The 20,062-nt window shown below is 34.4% G+C and overlaps 1 protein-coding gene across 3 annotated transcripts; it reads left to right on the top strand.

Moving 5' to 3' along the window:
• Positions 1-12,447: 12,447 nt before the first annotated feature.
• On the top strand, positions 12,448-16,123 carry LOC121263278 (serine/arginine-rich splicing factor SR45a-like). Of its 3 annotated transcripts, XR_005940236.1 has the most exons (9): positions 12,449-12,592; positions 12,708-12,727; positions 14,064-14,222; positions 14,364-14,387; positions 14,484-14,583; positions 14,772-14,921; positions 15,008-15,230; positions 15,484-15,553; positions 15,688-15,764. XR_005940236.1 is itself a non-coding variant. In XM_041166078.1 (8 exons), exons 1-8 carry the CDS (start codon positions 12,590-12,592, stop codon positions 15,969-15,971), a joined length of 810 nt encoding a protein of 269 aa, XP_041022012.1. In that variant the 5' UTR covers positions 12,450-12,589; the 3' UTR covers positions 15,972-16,123. The 3 variants fall into 3 exon arrangements, 2 of the variants coding, with proteins under 2 accessions (XP_041022013.1, XP_041022012.1); XM_041166078.1 differs by lacking the exon at positions 15,008-15,230 and having other exon boundaries at positions 12,450-12,592; positions 15,688-16,123; XM_041166079.1 differs by lacking the exons at positions 14,364-14,387; positions 15,008-15,230 and having other exon boundaries at positions 12,448-12,592; positions 15,688-16,123.
• The last annotated feature ends 3,939 nt before the right edge of the window (positions 16,124-20,062 follow it).

Below are 20,062 nucleotides of genomic sequence, written 5' to 3'. Positions count from 1 at the left end.
AAAATGGTTGACTCTTGGATGTTTTATCAGTGGAAGAAGGGTTAAAGTATGAAAGCACAAGAGAATTTTGTAGCACAATGTGGCTAGTGATCTTGTTTTTCATCATATTGCAAAGCCATTAATACTGTTTTTAATACCAATAAAAAATAAAAATATGGCGGTTGCCACTTGTCCTTGCTTCTTTTTTTTTTTTTCGAGAAAATGATTGTCTTTATAGATTGTCTTTAGAGCAAAGGATGAATACAAGGAGGATTATTGTCTAATTGAATACTCTCCTTAGGGAGTCCTAGAGCCCTCTTTGCTAACACGTGCAACATTATTAACAATTCTAGGAACATGCCTTACAAACTAATGGTTCACCTTTTCTAGCAGTTTCTTGGCATTTCTTCTAATCATCCCCGCTGAATTCCATTTCTCTTCAAAACTATTCATGTCATTAACCATTGTCAATGCATCGACTTCAAAAAGAACTTGCTACAAGCCATCTCAATATAGAAAATAGTGGCTTTAAGAACTGCACTGGTTTCACCCAAAAGAGCATCAGGATATATCTCCCGAGTGGATCTCAATGTTGCTATGACCCTTCAATCCCCAGATCCTTACTATAACCCTTATTCCCACTTTGAAATGAACTTTTTTAATAGTTATATCCCAATTTATTTTCTAGTAGTTTGAGGGAGTTGTTGTCCATTGGAGATTTGTCATAGACTCAGTGTTTTTCATGCACTCTTAAGAATCTGATGAAAGTATCTTATGTACACACCTATTGCTTGGATTGATTAGTTCACCAGTGTACAGGGAGGTGTAAGTTTTCCTTCAAAGACCCAGGTATTTCGTCTTTTCCATATCTATTGAGCTGTTATTGCTAGCTCTCCAAGTTCCTTTTCATTCGTGTATGAGCAAAGATGAGCAAGAACTTCCCTGAAAGGTTTCTCCTCAATGATGCACTTCTGTAATCTTCTAGAGCAAAGCCCCCAACATCTTGTGTTTATCTGCAATTCTAAACAACATGTGCCAAATTTTCAGGACTTTCCATACATATTGGACAATTTGGAGAATCCACCACCTTTCTTTTGAACGAATTGAGCTTAGTTGGAAGAGCCTCATGACTAGCTCTCCACAGAAACACTTCAACAACATCAGTCACCTTGAGCTTCCAAATCTTGGACCAAATCTCTAAGTTGAAACTATTACTCGATGACTGCCCCTTCCTTCTATCCGTTATATGTCCTTGAAGATGATATGCACTTTTAATTGAGAACTTACCATCTATTGTACACCTTCAAGTTAACTTGTCTAAACTATTGCAAGGACTTATGGGAAGCTTACTAATAATCTCAACCTCAGAGTCAGAGAACATGTCTTTCATCAAAGATGTATTCCAATGCTTAGTGTCACTATCAATTATCTCTTTCACCTTTGCATCTTTATCTAATATGCTCACTAGTGTTTGGATTCTAAAAGTTGAAGGTTTTGGGATTCATTTGTCTTGCCATATTTTCATTGATTCTCTATTTCCACATTGTCCTTGCTAGTGAATATTTAGGTGGTACTGGGTCACCCTTGTGAGTAACTTATATATATATAGGGGGTGGGGGGTTCGAACCTGGTTCTCCCATTTGGAGACTAGGTCTTATGTCACCTGATCCAAAGGACCTTGTCGAGTAACATTTTTTTTAGTTAAAGGTATTTAGGTAATATTAAATTTTATAGTTAAGAGTCACTACATGATCTTATAATTCTGTCTTGAAAGAAATTGATAGTTTGGTAAATTGTTGGTTTTGGTAACTTTTAAAAAACAAATCTTACAATTTGGAAAGCAAAACAAAATTTCTTCTTTCTTGGTTCAAAATTGACATATGTTTCTTTCACCATTATCATCATCTCAAATCTTTCCAATGTGTTGTTATAGCTTGTCCCTTTTTTGGATGAGGCTCATCCACCCTCCAAAATGTGTGATGAATGTTGTCAAAAATGTGGACAATTGAATTTAAATACATAAATTATATATTTATTGAAACTATATGCATTCATATCATATTTTTATTGAAATTAGTTAATATATATATATATATATATATATCATACTCTTTTGTACATGATATAAAATGGTTGATTACATTATATATGATTTTTAATATTTTTCTTATCATAACTGAAATAACCGATTTAAAATTATTATGAATCGCCCTATTCATTGAATCGGTCTTTATCCGATTCCGAACCCGATTCTGACTTTTTAACCCTTGCTTTAAATAGGGTATGCGTCGCATAATAGGTAAAGTTTTGAAAATCATTTTATTCCGGCTGGAATGGCCCAATTTTTTCGTGCCAAGATAGTAACCGGCACGGCTATGTGGGAAAATCATTTCATTTCAATCATAATTCTGACCATTTCTACTTGTTTCGGCTCATTACAGCCGAATTTCAATATTCGTATTGGAATGGAGGTTACAATTCGAAAAGACATTTTCATAAAATTTGTTGAATTTTCTTTACTTCATTTTCTTAGCTGCCAATCACAAAAAATAAATACAAATTCAACAACGATAGAAATTAAGAGTTAGATACTACCACCTTAGATGACACATACAACACTAGACCATATACAATTAATAAATATGACATATGAGCCATGCTATTAAGGTTAGATTTGGATAGTGAGTTGAGACGTGATAAAAGTTAAAAATTAAAAATTAAATAAGATATTGTTAGAATATTATTTTTTAATATTATTATTGTTTTGGGATTTGAAAAAGTTGAATTATTTATTATATTTTATGTGAAAAATTATAAAAATTATAATGATGAGATGAGATGACATATGAGCCTTTCTTGAAAATGTGTTGGGATCTAAATATTTCATTTCAGTGCTTTAATCTAGGGCTGCAACCCGAGCTCAAAGTATCCGATATGTGCCCGACCCGACCCGGACATCTCTAGTACGGATTACAACCAAATCCGAACTGACTATTCAAAACAACGGGTCGAACCCGTATGACCCGACTGATCTTAAAAAAAAAAAAAAAAAAAAAAAAAAAGACAAAGGTTTTGGCTCAAAGATTTCGAGGTCATATGTGTAACCTTAAGGGGTTCGTCAACTTTTTGATGGACGGGCTCACGTAGCCATCGATTTGGTTCTGACGCAGGTTACTCCCCACCCTCTGATCACAATGATTTGGGGTCGCTGGCAAGCTGCTACTACTGCCTTAATTAATGGTGTCAGTTATGTAAACGGGTCTGATGAGACTGACGAAAACACTCCCATTTTCAAATTAATTAACAATATTATAATATTATTATCTTCTTAATTATAAGAGTTGCAACCGGCAAGCTGGGGAGAATTGCACCGATTAAATAAATAAAATAAATCCAATATTAAAGTACACGTGGCAAGCAAACAATGATTGCTTAACCTTATCAAAAAAATGAAAAAATTACGGATTAAAGTACATTTGAGTGATCATTAAAGCAGATGTTTGATTACTTTTTTAAAAACAAAAAGACATTTGAGTGATAAGTACATCTGCATATACAGTACTACAGCAATCTAAAGATGAAGTTTGAGTGAGTGAACCAACGCCCAAGGCCCCAAGGTCTATGAGTTAAGAGAAAGAGAAATGATAGACCCATATCAAATTAATCAACAAGTTATACAACATCCTACGTGTCACTACTTTTTCTTTTTCTTTTTTCTTTCTCCCACAAGGCCTTGGCGGGATGTTTAACAAAAAAAGAAACCCCAGAAATTGAGTGTGACACGCTGCACCTCACCTCACGTCTTCTGCCCCAGATTTCAAACCCAAAATCCAGCCACCACCTGCATCCACACCAATGCCGAAGGTAAGTCTCTTTGTAAATCCGGCCACCACCGTCTGCATCGGTACTGCCGTAGGTAAGTCTCTTTACTGTCATTGTTCTCTTTTTCTTCCACAAAGTCCTTGTTTCGGCCACCACCGTCCACATCGGCATCGTGGAGAGTTCTCTCTTTCAATAAACTCTGCCCCATGCCACCAAGTCCCCAACCAAACTCCACAACATATCCATCTTCTATTCAAAAGGAAAAAAAATAATTGCTTTACATGCACAAGGGTCCAAAAAAATTTCTTGCCATTTCCTGGGAAATAATCATATTTACACTCACAATCACATAATCCTAACCCAACAAAATCATAGATTTACCCTATCGAACTAGATTCAAGCAGTGCTTGACTCTAACACATACCCTCTCTAGTGTTTTTTCCCTTTGATTTTAGAGAATTTATTTAGCATAATTTTTATAAGGACAATGGAGATGTTTAGTGTGAGCTCTGTTGAGCACACCATGTACTCATACTCTGTCGTGCGGCCTTCTGGTATAGCTTCAAGTGTTAGCTTTTTTTCTTTTTCACCATGGCTTGTTTCCACAAATTGTTTTTTTTTTCCTTATAAATTGCTCTGTTTGTTTGTTAAAGTCAAAATATTTGTTTGCTTTTGGCGTCCAATGCATGAAATCTATTTAGTGGCCCAACAAATAGCTGTAAGGAGACTTTTTCTTTGAAAACAAGCAATAAAAAATATCATACCAGTTAGTTTAAAACACTTGTGGCACATTGCCATCCCATTAAAAACTTAGAAGCTCCAATGTGTTCAACAGTATCAAGCAAAGATAAATACATATTGGTAATTTATTCAAGTCTAGTTGATGGTATAAAAATAGTTCTAAGATTTTATTAAGATGGTGCTTTTTTGAGTTTCATAAGCTATTGGCTTCTCATGCTCTGTTCTGAGAGAAGTTGTCGACATTCTCTCCTTTATTAACATTCTTTTCTTTATTTTTAGTTGGGTTAGGCATGGACAACTTTAGTTCCCTTAAGCTAAATTCACAAACTGTGACCCACGAAAATCACCGATCACCACCACAAGCCAACGGTGACCTCCACGCAGTGTTTTAGATTTCGTACCGTACTGGCCGGTACGGCCGATATTTTTCGTACCGGCCGTCTGGCCGATACAGGTACTATACCCATTTCGTACCGACCTCAATTTCAGCCTGTACCGGCCTATATTTCGGTCTGTGTTTTTTTTTTCATTTTTTTCAAACTACAAGCTTATTTTTTAACCTCCAATTCAGACTAGACTATTTATAATTTATATATATATATGTATTTATATATAATTTATTTATATATAGACTATTATTTTGGAATATAATTTTTATATATATTTATATATATAATTTATTTATATATCGACTATCCCGAAACGCTATCCCGAAATGGTACCGGTATCGAAATATTTCGTTCCAGTGCCTTGACCGATATAGCGTCCAGTACGGTATTCAAAACATTCCCTCCACGCCCAACTCTCTTCCCCTTCCTATGCATAACTATGCAGCTCCACTCCCGACGTCGTACGCCACAAGTTGCTCTCCCGATATCGCCAAATGAAACAAATGTTGCACTACACCTCATTATTCACTACATGTCGGTAAATTTTATTTTTGCATTATATATATTTCAAAACCACTTTTAGGGAGTATTTATATATTGATTGTCGTGAACCTAGTAAAAAAACAACCTAGCCATTTCTTTTAATATCACATATAGTTAGATGTGAAGTGTTTTTTTAATATAAATATTTATTATTTTATTATTGCAGTAAATGGAGTCCGGTGTCTCACATGCGGATAATGAGGGTGATACTATGGAAAATGATAGTAGAAATAATGGGCATGAACTCGTGGAAGAACCAAAAGTTGAAATGTGTTTTGATTCAGAAGAAGAAGTGAGATCATACTATATGAAATAGGCAAAACAAGCAGGGTTTGGGATGGTGAAGAGAAGTTCTAGGACTGGGAATGATGGAAAATTAAAATACTTCACTCTTGTATGTTTGCGGGTAGGGATATCAAGAAGCACATCTTCAAATATTATTAAACCTAGGCCAACGGAGAAATTTGGGTGCAAGGCTAGGATGAATGCATCTCTATGTGCTGATGGAAGATTTACTTTGTCATGCGTTGTGCTTGAATACACTCATTCTTTAAGTCCCAGTAAAGCAAGGTTTTTTCGATGCCACAAGAAGTTAGATTCTCACACAAATAGGAAACTTGAAGTAAATGACATGGCTGGAATACGCGTGTGCAAAAACTTTAAATCTCTTGTTGTTGATGCAAGGAGTTATGAGAATCTGTCTTTCGGAGAAAGAGATTGTCGTAATTACCTTCGTGAGGCAAGGCTACTTCAGCTTGGGGAGGGAGATGCGGAAGCACTCCATAACTATTTTCACAAAATGCAAAAAAAGAATGAGGGGTTTTATTATGTGATGGATGTTAATAATGAAAACCGGTTAAAAAATGTATTTTGGGTGGATGCTAGAAGTAAGGCTGTTTATGAATGTTTTGGAGACGTAATAACATTCGATACTACATATTTGACTAATACATACAAGATGCCATTTGCTCCTTTTGTGGGAGTAAATCATCACGATCAATCTATTTTACTCGGATGTGGGCTGATATCAAGCGAGGATACAAAGACTTTTGAATGGCTGTTTGAAGCGTGGTTAGATTGTATGAGTGGCCGATCTCCAAATGCAATAATCACTGACCAAGATAAGGCAATGCAAAATGCAATTGCAAGGGTCTTTCCAACATCCAAACACAGATTCTGTTTGTGGCATATTATGAAAAAATTGCCAGAAAAACTTGGGACATGCTTTGAGTATGAAGCTATTAAGAGTTGTTTACAAAAGTGTGTCTATGACTCTTTAACTTGTGATGAATTTGAGGAGTAGTGGCAAGCACTACTCACGGCTTATGACCTCCATGATAATGCATGGTTGGCTTAGCTATATTCTAAGAGGCATCTTTGGGTACCAGCCTATGTTAAAACCACTTTTTTGAGCTGGTATGTCTACAACATAGCGAAGTGAAAGTATAAATGCCTTTTTTGATGGATATGTAAATTTTAAAACAATTTGTTGAGCAATATGATAATGCCTTGAGACGAAAGGTTGAGAATGAGGCGGCTGCTGATTTTAGTTCATTCAACACTCAGTTTCCGTGTATTAGTCATTATTCCATTGAGAGGCAACTGCAAGAAGTGTACACCAACACCAAATTCAAAGAAGTTTAGGATGAGTTTCGAGGATTTTTATACTGTTGTGCTGATTTGATTAGCTTAGAAGATGGATTATATACCTATCATGTGGTCGATGAGGTGAAGATCAGAGATGGATTCATAAAACGAGCGAATTTTTGGGTTACATTTAATGAGGATGAGGTTGAATTAAAATGTACTTGTCTATTGTTTGAATTCAAATGGATAGTATGTAGACATACTTTGCGTGTCTTGACTTACTTAAACAAGGATAAATTGCCCTCAAAATATATCCTTGATCGTTGGAGGAAAGATTTGCGGCGAAGATATACACTTGTGAAGAGCAATTACGATGAGCATTGTGAAAATCCTGAGGCACACCGATATCATAAATTGGTTCACAAGTTTTATGAAATAGCATCAGTCGCATCTTGTAGCGAGAATGGTTATAATAAGTTGATGTGTTATTTAGAACATATAAGTGGAGAATATATACAGATGGCCACAATTTGTGATGGCAATACAACTTCTAATTGTCCTCCTAGTGCTCCCATAGGGGGCAATAGTGATAAGGTGCTAAGTCCGATCAAGGTGAAAAGTAAAAGGAGACCACCATCAAAGAGAAAATAGTCTACGTTGAAAAAATAAGAAAAAGACAAAAAACCCGAAAGAGTGAACAAAATAAGGTTACTCATGTGCTTTGGTGTGTTGGTTAAATCATATGTATACCATTGTTTTTACATTTGTCTCTAAAATATTTTCATCATGGGTTATCAGAAATCTGCTCAATTATCTGAACACAGGACCCTAACTCATATCTCGCTTGATGATTTTAGTGCTCCATTGATTGCATTATCAAGGATGACAGTATTATTTATTTTTTTTCACAATACATTTTAGTGTTTCTATTTTAATATGTACCTATATAATTGTTTTTACATTTGCTTCTAACATTTATTCATCATAAGTGATTAGACGTCTATTCAATTATCTGAACATGAGACCCAAACTCATCTCCTACCTGATTTTAGTACTCCATTGACTGCACAATCAACGATAATAGTATTATTTATTTTTTTCGACATATATTTTAGTGTTTCTATTTTAACATGTTCTTTTTGTTGTGTTTTTATATATACAACCTCACACAGTTTCGCTGGTGAATGAGTGCACTCCTTATTTTCCTATCAAGCAAGATGTAAATATAGAATCGTGAGTATTTTTAAATATATTTTTTATATTTATTTTTTAGCCAAATAAAAATGAAGTTAACGTGATGTTGATATCTAATTACATTTAATGTAGATTTGGTGCTTTAATGATATTGTTATCCTCACTACTGATTGAAGTAGAAGACTTTGTATTTTGTGGTCATTTTGAGACTTTGTTGTGGTTTGACAATATGGGACTTGGAGTATATTAACTGAATTGTACATGGCTGTAATGGAGGGGAGGAGCTTGTATTTTGTGTAAGTTGTAAATATTGTGGAGTTGGTGTACCATGTTGGGAAAATATATATTTTGTACAAGTTGTATTTTGTATTTTGTACATGTATTTTTTGGTTTTCACTTGTAATGTTATTGAACGGTTGTAACCAAGTTTAATGATTTTGGTGTTAATGATTAGTCAAGTACTTTTTGACATATTTTTGGCTCTACTGGTTTTTACAACTCATTATTAAAAGTATTGAATGGTTCTAAGCAACTTTAATGGTTTTAAGCATCTTTCTAGTGTGTAAATAGAGTACTAGTGAGAAATGGATGTTGTGGTAGCCAAACACAATTCCTAACATGTGAAAATGGACAGTTGTCTCTTGTGGATATAGATGTTTGTTGCGTGATTGATTATGGTTTACACACCAACATACATTTTCAAAAAGTTGGATACAGTTGTATAGAGACAAAAAAAAAAAAAAAAAGAGCATTTTAACACAATTACGTCTCAGTTTAACACCTGGTTCAATTTCAACAGCATAATTCAGAAGTTAAAATCAAAACACTTTACAAGCAGATGTTGTTGGGACTTTATTCAACACAATTAAAGTAACTTACACTCACAACAACACAATTCAAATTGTGAATACAGCTCAAAATATAACCATTGCTTTTGGTCTTTTCTCTATAAGGAAAAAAAATTGTGAATATAGCTCACAATTTAAGATAAGGAAAAAAAAATCCATGACACACAAAGTGCTACTCTATATCCATTACTTTTGGTCCTTTCTCTTTTAATTCTATTTCATATCGGATTGGTTCAATTTATATTGTCTACTTTTGTTTTTTAGCTTGAGGCTGATGAGGCTTCATGGAAGGAGCTTCTACAAGTCATTTTCTATTTGCAATCAGCTTCTCTAGCATCTCAATGCACTTTGCGAGTTGAATTTTACCTGGAAAAAGAATTAAAAAAAAAAACAGTTTATAACTAAAATGTAGGGCACAATACACTTTAGAAACCTCTATATATCAAGTTTTATTCGTAAAATTGAAACAAACTTCATTTTTATAAATTAAACTAAAAAAAGAAAAGGAAGAAAGAAAATAAATTACTATGAAAATAACAATCAAGAGTCTCAACAAAATTCACTTAAAGAGAATAACAAACAAGCACAACAGATAAAACAAAATGCAGTAGAAGATTCAGCTAACTTAAAATCATGATAAATCTGTAGCGACTCATTCAAGAGCAACATAGATTCATCACTCTACAAGTGAAATGATGGCCCAATGAGACTTATATCTAGGACCTACTTTTTCTTTGCCCAAAGTTAAATCTAGAGCTACATCAGATCTGAAATTAAATAACTGCCACACTTATACTCACAATATGTGAAGCAACGTTAAACGAAATATCATGGCTTCAATCAGAGTGTTAGAACTTAGAAAGTTAACTAAAATACAAGTTCCATACATTCAGATTTTTTTTTTTTTTTTTGTAAGTAGTTCCATATATTCGGAATTAGAATCAACTTCAATTATGTCACAGTTTAACAAAGGCTACAAAGCACAATCCATTTAAGAGATACTAGCAGCATTCATTCACTATATTGATCATAATAATTGATTGCATTAAATGTTTTTTTTTATAGGGGTTGTATTAAATATATCAGGCAACATTATATACTCATCATGCAGTGAGTCTTGAACAAATTACTCAATAGAAGTATAAAAGATAAGGTTAACCCAAAGCTTTACTGAACTGACCCGCATAGACCACCTATTTCCATATACTTTCAAATTCCACAAACTAGTTTTGCTTAAAACTATAAACAAACAGATTGACAATCTTATTCTCTATCATTTTGCACTAATTTTTCCAACTACCAAGCAATAGATAACCCCCAAATCAAACCCAAATAAGAAAAATCACAAACCTAACATAACTAGATCAAATTACCATCGACCCAATCCCTAAATATAATCCTATCCAATCAAAACAACCAAAACCCATAAACCTCAAGGTTAGAAAAATTGTAAAAATGATAATAAAAAATCTAGAAATTATAGAACACTCAGCACCATTAAACCGGATCAAATATAAAAATCAAATTTGGGTTTGCAAGATGAGATTTGGGACAACAGAGAAAATACAATTTTAAATTATAAGAAAAGTACCGATCGGTGAGACAATGATAAGGGTTATGGAGAGCCTCAACCAGAAAGGGGTCCACCATTTACTCATTATCTTTGAGCCCAACAAGGCCACAGTTGGTAGCTGAGGCGTCCATGGCCATGAAGAGAGAGGACGATTTTTTTATGTCTCAAAATCATCTTCTTCGTCGATGTTAAAATGACGGAATGAGGGGTTTTGTGAAAGAGAGAGAGAACAACTAGAGAAAAGAGACTTAACTACGACGCCGGTTTGGACGGTAGTGGCCTGATTTGGGTTTGAAGGTTTTTGTGGGGAGACGAGATGAGCTCTCGTGCGGTTGGCCGGATTTGGGTTTGAAGTTTTTTTTGTTGGGGGGGGGGGGGAATAGACGAGCTCTCGTGCAGGTTTGAAGTTAGAAGAAAATTCTAGAAGTTCTACAACGTTAATCTCTTGTGGGAGGAAAAAAGAAAGAAAAAAAAAAGGAAAAATAATGCCATGTAGGATGTTGTATAACTTCTTGTATAATTTGATGTGGGTCTATTGTTTCTCATGACGCCTACCAGTCAGCAGTCGGTTTCGACCGATATAATACGTAGCGAACCCGTTGTTTCACTTGACCCGATGAACCCGGCTTTTGTCGAGTGGGCCAATAATGGGTCTTGCGGATGGATCGGTTTAGGGCCTTTTATGCACACGCCTACTTTAATCAATACAAGAATCATGTACCTCATTTTTTTTTTGTTGTTATTATTTGATTTTATATTTGAGTAATGCTATCATGTCTTTTAATTTATACCACTCACTTTGCTTTCTTGATGTGGCACGACAATGCGTGACTTATTAAAATGAGTAATGCTAGATACAACATGAGTTATACAAGCGTCGCGTGCTTTTTTTGAAAAAAAGTAGATCTACATTAAAAAAAATTAACTTTTACATGTGTATTATATATTTACTCCTTTTTTTCAAAATGAATGCATGGCATTTGCGCATTTATGACTGTAAATATCATATTTTTTTTTAATTAACAAAAAGATGCTTTAGTTACAAAAACATTCTACAACAGTAAACCTACAAACTAATAAAATAATAGATATAACATATCACATGAAGTCATGTTAATTTTGAGTTTATTTTTATGAAATCTCTTTGCGATTGTAGTAGTTTTCTTTAATTAATATTAATAGATGATTTTAGATCTAACGTATCACATGAAGTCATAATTTTAATTTATTAGAATGTTCAACTTCTTCCATTAAAATAAGAAAAGTTCTACATCCACTGAGGATGCAGCATGAGAAAAGCTTAATTAATTAACTGATTTTTTATATTTTTTTTTACTTAATTGTTAAAGAAGTGTTTTAAATGAATTTATGATTTTTTTAAAAATTATTTAAAGAGATTTAAAAAATATTAAAAAAAGGTGAATATATATATTTTACATTCTCAACCCCAATAGGATTCTACTTGGCCACTCTCTTAAAATAATGGAAAATAATATTATGTCGTTTGAGTTTGTCTTTTAATTTGACTATTTATATATTTTATTTTATTCTTTTAGTTTTTTTAAATGATTTTTTTATTAATGATTAAGAAAGTGACTATCAATATATTGATTTTTTTTATTTTTTAAAAGTATTTAAAGATATTTAAAAATTATTAAAAGAGGAGAAAAAAAATAAAATAAAATTTGCACCGAGGGCGGGACAATACTACTACCCTAAAATAATTGGTCACTGTATATATTATGTTCTCGACCGTATCGAATCATTCCTCCAATCTATATATTTTCATATCCTCGTAGCCCGAAAGATTGTAAGTGGGCAACTTCGCATCTCATCGGTGGGTGAAAGCCGAGTCACCCAAAACCCTAATTTCTTCGATCTTCCTCTCTAGGCTTCGCCATCGTTACGCGAAAATGGCAAGCTCTCTCTCCCTCTCGTTGCGTGTGTGTGTATGTGTGAGTATTTCATTTTCGGTGTTATTTGACCGGCCACAGTATCTAAAGCATATCCGGTTTTTTATTGGTGTTGCAGGCCGATTCACCGCGCAGAAGGTAAGCCCTAAGAGAACTTTTACCCGAATTTTCATTTTTTGTACATGGTGTCCTTGTAAGGAGTGTTTTCTTATTATATATTTTCTCCTTATAGGAGGTTCTCTTCTAATGAGATTAAATTGCTTTTATAAAGACATTTATTTATGATGTTGGAAGGTGACGTGAAATTCCAAGAAATTGAGAAGCCCGGATGAACTGTCTATTTATGTTGTTTGCTCACATAGTCGGTATTGACCAAGGAAATCAAGTACATAAGATTTCTTGAGATGATTCTTCTATTTAGTCCTTTATTTGCCCTTTCCACATGTTTGGCTAAAAGATGTAGCGATGGGTGAAATGATGGGAAAAATACACAATTTGGAGTTGAAATAGAAGTCATTGAGCATTCACATCCGGATGAGCAAACTTTTTTCCTAAATTTTAGCTAAAAATCATCTTTCGCCAATTTTTTCCCTAAATTTTACTCATCTTTCCAAAACTCCCTACATCTCACTCTCTATTCTTTCTCTATTAAAATAATCCCTCTTTATTCTTTCTTTATTATTTTTTCAACTCATTTCTGTGTACATCTTTAACTACGCATTTTTTGTCTTTCGAGAAAAGAGTGAACTTATTATTTTTCACATTTTTGTAATTATGTAATTATTTGTTGTACCCATGTTTTCGATTTTTCATCTGTAACAATTTTTTTTAAACTACTTATCTCTCTAAACAATAATATTTTCAAAATCAGTGCTTTCGAAACAAAAATATTTAAAAAAAAAATCATATTTTCAGAAATGGTTAATTTTTTAAAAAAAAAATAAATTGGATAATCTAAATGGTGACAATTTTTTCAATTTCAAGTATAACAAATTTGAGCATGAGAGGAAGTGTAGATGATTGGAAGCAGAATTTGTTTTATTGGTTAGAATAAAATATTTATAAAAAATGCTTTAGGGGGATGAACAGTGACTTCCCATATTTAAGGAGCCTATGTTCAAATCCCAAAATTTTCCCCTAAAATAGTCAGCCAGATGGAGAGGGGGGGTTTTTGTCGAACATTTAAAATTTTTTACTAAAATTTAGGGAATGAGATGGTATGCTCAACCGGCTGTGGATTCTCAGAGGAGGCTTTATTTGAAGAGCTTGGAAATTGAAATATCTGATATAAGTTTCAGATACAAAGAAGCTTGTATGGCATAGGCGGTGCATAACATCATGAGAACTGGCATCATGGAAATAAGTGCATTTTTGTTTCCCAACAGACATACTCTTTTTAAGCTAAACCTACATTTTTTAAGCTGCTGAATTCCATTTTTCATGGTTTTGATATTTTATGAACTAAATACATCAGGTATTCACGGTCGCCTTCCCCTTTGAGAGCTCGATCCAGGTCCCAATCTAGGTCTAGACCCAGATCAAGGTCCAGGTCCTGGTCTAGACCTAGGAGTAGGTCCAGATCTAGATCCTGGTCTAGGCCAAGGCCCAGATCCCGGTCCAGAAGTCGTGGCAGGTTTGTTTTTGCTCCAGCTATGCTTTCATTAGTATGTCAGGGTTGTATCAGTGACACTTGTATGTATACTTTCTCCTATCTCTGACTGTGATACTTTTGTTTGTGTTCTTTCTTGATGGTTGGCTGGTGGTTCTGGTTTAGATCAAGGTCTAGAAGTCGTGGCAGGTTGGTCCAGAAGTCCTGATATTTTTGTTCAATTCTAGTTGCACAGAAGGCTATTGTTTTAAAGTCTATGGTCTAATATTTTGAAATATGTGGCAGGGCTGAGCCTGTAAACCCTGGAGATACGCTTTATGTAACTGGCCTCAGCCAAAGGGTCACAGAGAGGGATCTTGAAGAGCACTTCTCTAAGGAGGGAAAGGTTAGTTCCTAAATTGTACTAAAGTTTATTGCAGTTCCCATTCATTTTTTTCTTACGCTTTTTTCTTTTCTTGAGTAGTTGATTTCTCAATCTATTTTCTACATCTGCTTGTTATGGTACCAGCCATGGCCCTAAAGTAATCTTCCATTCATTCTGTTGATACTTACTTTTCCTCCAATCTTCTTCAGGTAGCATCCTGTTTTCTTGTGATGGAGCCTCGGACACGTGTCTCTCGGGGTTTTGCTTTTGTTACAATGGAAACTGTTGAGGATGCCAACCGTTGTGTGAAATATCTTAACCAATCAGTTCTTGAAGGTCGATATATTACTGTTGAGAAGGTAATTTGATTGTTCATTTAGTGGTAGAACACTAACAATTTGATTAGTTCTCTTTCTTGACCTGGAGGTTTTCTGGCTATATTCAGAACAAATTGCGTCAGCTATGTTGGCAGCAATCAATCAAAGAGGATGAGTTCATCCATGTCAACTTTAGCTTAATCAGTGGCAAGCTTAAACAGCTTATCAAATGCGTCTGATCAACTTAACATAGCAACTATATTGCCCAACAACTATACAACCTCAGCATTCAATTTCAACTCTCAACTAATCAACGGACATTATCAACATCTTTCTAATCAGGCTTTTATGGTATTTCATACCTGGCATTCACTTCATGGAGACTAGTCATGTATACCTGGATGTCCTATTCTTTCTTTCTTTCTTAGCCAGTTTTTAAATATTTTAAACAGTTAAAAAAAATCTTTTTTTAAGTGGCAACAATATGTAGAAATGTCTCCTGGTGTAATTTCTATTTTATGTGAATGATGCCTGCATGATTTGGTGAAGGCTAATTTGTAAGATGAAACTTCAAAGGAATTGAGGATATCTATTTGCCTTTCAGTCTCGGAGAAAACGAGCAAGAACTCCTACACCAGGACATTATCTTGGGCTCAAAAGTACTAGAGACTTTGGTAAGTTGTATATATGTATTTGATTTGTAAACATGAATTTACTCTCTCTCTCTCTCTCTCTCTCTCTCTCTCTCTGTGAAGCATAAAGATTGATTTACTTATTCACTTCAATTCAATTATTGCATTGGCAACAGGTCATCGTGGTGGTGGTGGTGATCGTGGTAGATATCGTGGACGTGATGACTATCGAAGATCTCCAAGGCGCTCACCATTTCGAGGGGTCGCGATTATTCTCCAAGATACTCGCCCCATGGTGGAAGGTCAAGGAGGGAGAGGTCCAGGTCACTTCCTTACTCTCCTAGCCCAGAAAGGAGGTATGTTCGTGGTTCTAGGTGATACTTTTCAGTTTTTGGCATCCTCGGTGGAGGGAAGACTTGGGAAGTATGGGAACCCAATTCTGGTAAATGTAATGCTTTAGTTTGTACTGGAGCTAAGCAGCTGTTCATGTTTGGTTAGAAGACATTGGATGTTTTTGTTGTTTAATATCATGTGTGTTGATTGTGGCTCCCGGACCTTTTGTTTTAAGCCGTTGCCTCTGAATTAATAGGATTTTTGTCTTTTGGTTGATGAGACCTTACCTTCGTGTGTTGTTTCATTTCAATATCCGCCATCCATTCATGCTATAATTTTGGTAGGGTTGTAAATGAATTAGACTACTCGACAAGTTGGGGTCTGATTAAACTCAAGTTTGACTTGATATGTTTATTAAATGAGTCATTTATGAACGATCGTTTGTTAAACGATATAACTCAAATAAAATATGTTGAAATTATGTTCCTCATAATATACGTGTTGGAGTTTTTATGAATATAATTATTGATATATTTAAAAAATTGAAAATTTATTTATTACAATATATAGATAAATTAATATTATATAATATAAAAATTCTACTTTTTCAAAATTAATAGCTTAGTGAACAAGTTCGAGCTCTCTTGAATAATGAGTTGGGGAATTTAAAATGTCGTTTGTTGTTAAATTTGAATATTTTGAATTTGACTTTTATTCGAATAAAATTTAGGGTTAAAGTTAAACACCATTCAACACCTGAATTTTTGCGATTTTAAAAATTAGATCCCAATTTTTAACTTTTTGCAACATTTATACCTATAATTAAAGGATCAGTTGGTTAATTATGAATAGCTCGCACTTTTATTTCTAAGTAAGTTTGTTTTTGTTCAATAAGGAAAAGATGATACATGGGGTTGGATTTTTCAATAAACGTTCCAATACAATAATCATATTGTAAATACAAAGGGTAAAAAAAGAAATTTTGAGACTAAATTTTTTATCTTTACCTATATTTTATAAAGAGAACGTCGTCTTAAAAGATAGTTTTTAACAATTCGCATGACTATACGAACTGTAAAATCATCATTAAAGGCTGGGAGTCGTAGTTGCACTTCTGTATGACTATATAGCCTATAGATATGCCGACATAATTTCGTGGAAACCTATAGGGTTAGTTCGTTTCGGCCAACCCTTTTTAAAGAGGAAAAAAAATGATCTCCATCAATCCATTGTTAGAAAACTAACGTGCCATGTGACATTGGCATTTTTAAAATTAGTTAATTGAATAGTTGATGCGACGTATTGATACCATGTGTTAGTTAATTGAAATTTGACATGTGACATTAGTATGTCGCGTGGCAATTGTTCTATTTGTTTTTTTAATGAAAGATTGATTACAGTATTTTTTTTTATTCTCAGATATCAATATTCCAAAAATCGAAAACTCATTGTAAAAAGGCAAAAATTTAAGTAGTGACTTTGCACCTAACTTAGAAACAAATCCAGGAAAAATAACACTATGCACATATTCTCAAATCATTTGCTTTCAGCACCTTCACAATCACTAATATGTACTATAGAATCCAACCGAATGACTAGAGACCATAAGTTTGTTTCTTGCACTTCTCACACAATTTCATTTAAAAAGCATTATATCAAAAACACTTATGAAACCCTGGGATGAAAATTCTTAGGTGAATGCAAACAAGAATATTAGTACATGAAACCAAAAAGAGAGGGCCAAAAAGAATGGTTGGGATATTGGATATGGTGTTGTAAAATTCTGCAATATAAGAAGAGTAGCCATAATTCTTCTCACAACCCTTGGTGATGGATGAGGGCCAAAAGAATTGTTAAGGCGTACTTTGTAACCACCAACTCTAAATCGTGCCGACTACCTGCGGAAGAGGGGAATATGGTGGTCGGATGTGTCTGTGATACATTTGATGCCAAAGTCAACTAGTATTGAGCATTAAGGATAACAAAACCAGAGCAAAGACTGAATTCAAAGTGATTAATCTCCTCTCCTTACTGGCTCTCTCTTATTTATATGCAGTCCCTTGGGAGATCTCTAACTCCTCTGTCGCTATAATGATCACCTTATATTCTTAGCGGCATGACACTACATTTGATGTGGTCGCTCTTGTTAGTAACAGGAACTCGACCCTAGTTCCGGCCATACGACGTCATATTTAATGTGACTGATTTTGTTAAGGACAGGATCTCGATTCGTCTTTCCCTCATTAATGCGCCAAACTTGAGAGAATGCTACTTATTTCTCCCATCTTGGGTTCACCTAGGCTTCCCTCTTTCATTCCTTGGCCCACAAGTCATGGGTCACAAGCTTCAGTTAAGTTGCTTGGGCCCGGCCCGATTGGGTATGGAAACCTTGTAATACCCAGATCCAGCACCCAGCCTGCTTTCAAAATTTTTGTTGAGTGTTTTTTTTTTTTTTTTTTTGTATATATATTTTTTTTTGGTATGAAAAGCCCTTTTGGAATTTCGGATAATTTTTTTTAGAATGTGTTGTGGGCTTATGTTCTTTAATTTAGGCCGATTTTTTTTTTTTTTTTTTTTTTTGTATAAAAAGCCCTTTTGGAATTTCGGATAATTTTTTTTAGAATGTGTTGTGGGCTTATGTTCTTTTATTGAGGCGGATTATGTTTTTTGTTTTTCGTTGGGTTTGATTACAAGAGTCTGCAGAAGATCTGGAGAGCCACTGTAAGCCACAGGCTAGCCACATCCCGTTCACCCTGTGCAACCTCGCACGCCAAAGATCACCACAGAAGATCCCTACTTGCATGTAAAGTGTTATGCCACCATCCCCTCACTCACTCTCTCTCTCTCTCTCTCTCTCTCTCTTAGTGATCAGCCACCCAGCGCTGCCCTTATCCCCTCCACTTCACTGTTGTCCTCTCGGTAAGCCTCAGTCACACTCCCGTCTGCTAGTATTTGCTTTGTTCCAAAATAGGAAAGTTTTTGTCTTCCGTATAGCTTTGCACAAAGAAGAGAAAAATTCTTTTATGAAATTACACTTATGCCCTTGAATTGCAAGCCAATTTTTGAACTCGTTTTATTAAGGTTGAGCATGATTTTTTTTTTTTTAAACTATGGGCATAGTTGGTTTGCAAAAAATTAGTTTAATAGGTTAAGTGGACCTAATCTCGTTTTTATATTAGTATATTTTTATTTTACAAAAAATATTTTAGAATTAACGTATAAGTTGGAAGTGTTATTTGATATGAAGGTATTTTGGGAATTGATTATATTCTAGGGTTATAAGAGCTGTAGATTGTTTTTTCTTTTGAGGAAAAATAGGTTACGTAATATTTCAGGTTTAAACATTGATATACGTATTCGATTGAAAATTTATGGGAGTACGTGACTATTTTATAGGTGACGATTGATTTTTGTTCAGTACTGGCTTGGAGAAATTCTGAAAGGTTAAGAAGTTCAGGTAAGCGGGGTTCCTATGCTAGACTTTACATAAAAATTAAATGAGTTGAGGTTGATTTTTAGAAAATATGCATGTTTTGTTGTGAAAAGAAATTTGAAACGATCTCAGTTATTTGTTCTGCATTACTCACGAAATTCTGTATAAGAATAAAGTATTTTCTGGCATGACTGGTGTAGACATAAGCCTATTTTTGACATTTTGTTTCTGAACTGTGCAAAAGAGAGCGAATACCAAATTTTGTGCATAAATTATATTTTTGTGTTCTGATTTTGTTTAGTACTCTGTTTTGATAAGATATGGCATCTGAAAAATCTTTGGCATGACTATCTGATTCTACATCTGATTCTGTTTCTGCTCTGTTTAGTTAGAGACCCTACCACGGAGGTTTTACATGGCTTCTGTTCCGATATGATATGGCCCTACCATGGGAAAGAATAGTGGTATTCTATTTCAGTTCTGATATGCATCTGCTTGGTTATCCACAAATGCATAACCCTACCACGGGGGTTAAACATGACTTCTGTTTTAATATGATGCTCTGATATGATGATGATGATGAATTAGTTATGTTATGCCAAAGTACTTTGGAATATTTACATTTTGTTTCTGCTTGGTTGGCCGCTGGGGTTTGTACAACCCTACCCCGGGGGTTGAACATAGTGTCTATTTTGATATGATAAGATAAGATGTGATGTTTCAGTTTATGCTATGCCAAAGGGATTTTGATTATGAATATTTTCGAACTTTCGCTCTGATATTTT

The sequence above is a fragment of the Juglans microcarpa x Juglans regia genome, chromosome 4S (genome assembly GCF_004785595.1).
Source record: "Juglans microcarpa x Juglans regia isolate MS1-56 chromosome 4S, Jm3101_v1.0, whole genome shotgun sequence".
NCBI classification, from domain to species: domain Eukaryota; kingdom Viridiplantae; phylum Streptophyta; class Magnoliopsida; order Fagales; family Juglandaceae; genus Juglans; species Juglans microcarpa x Juglans regia.
Note: the sequence above shows the minus strand (reverse complement) of the source record. Positions and strands in the feature narration are given on the sequence as shown.

Excerpts from the sequence above, each read along its gene's own strand:
- LOC121263278 (XM_041166078.1), top strand. Across the intron at positions 14,388-14,483 it reads AGGTCTAGAAGTCGTGGCAG|GGCTGAGCCTGTAAACCCTG; the intron begins GTTGGTCCAGAA and ends AATATGTGGCAG. Across the intron at positions 14,922-15,483 it reads GATATATTACTGTTGAGAAG|TCTCGGAGAAAACGAGCAAG; the intron begins GTAATTTGATTG and ends TTTGCCTTTCAG.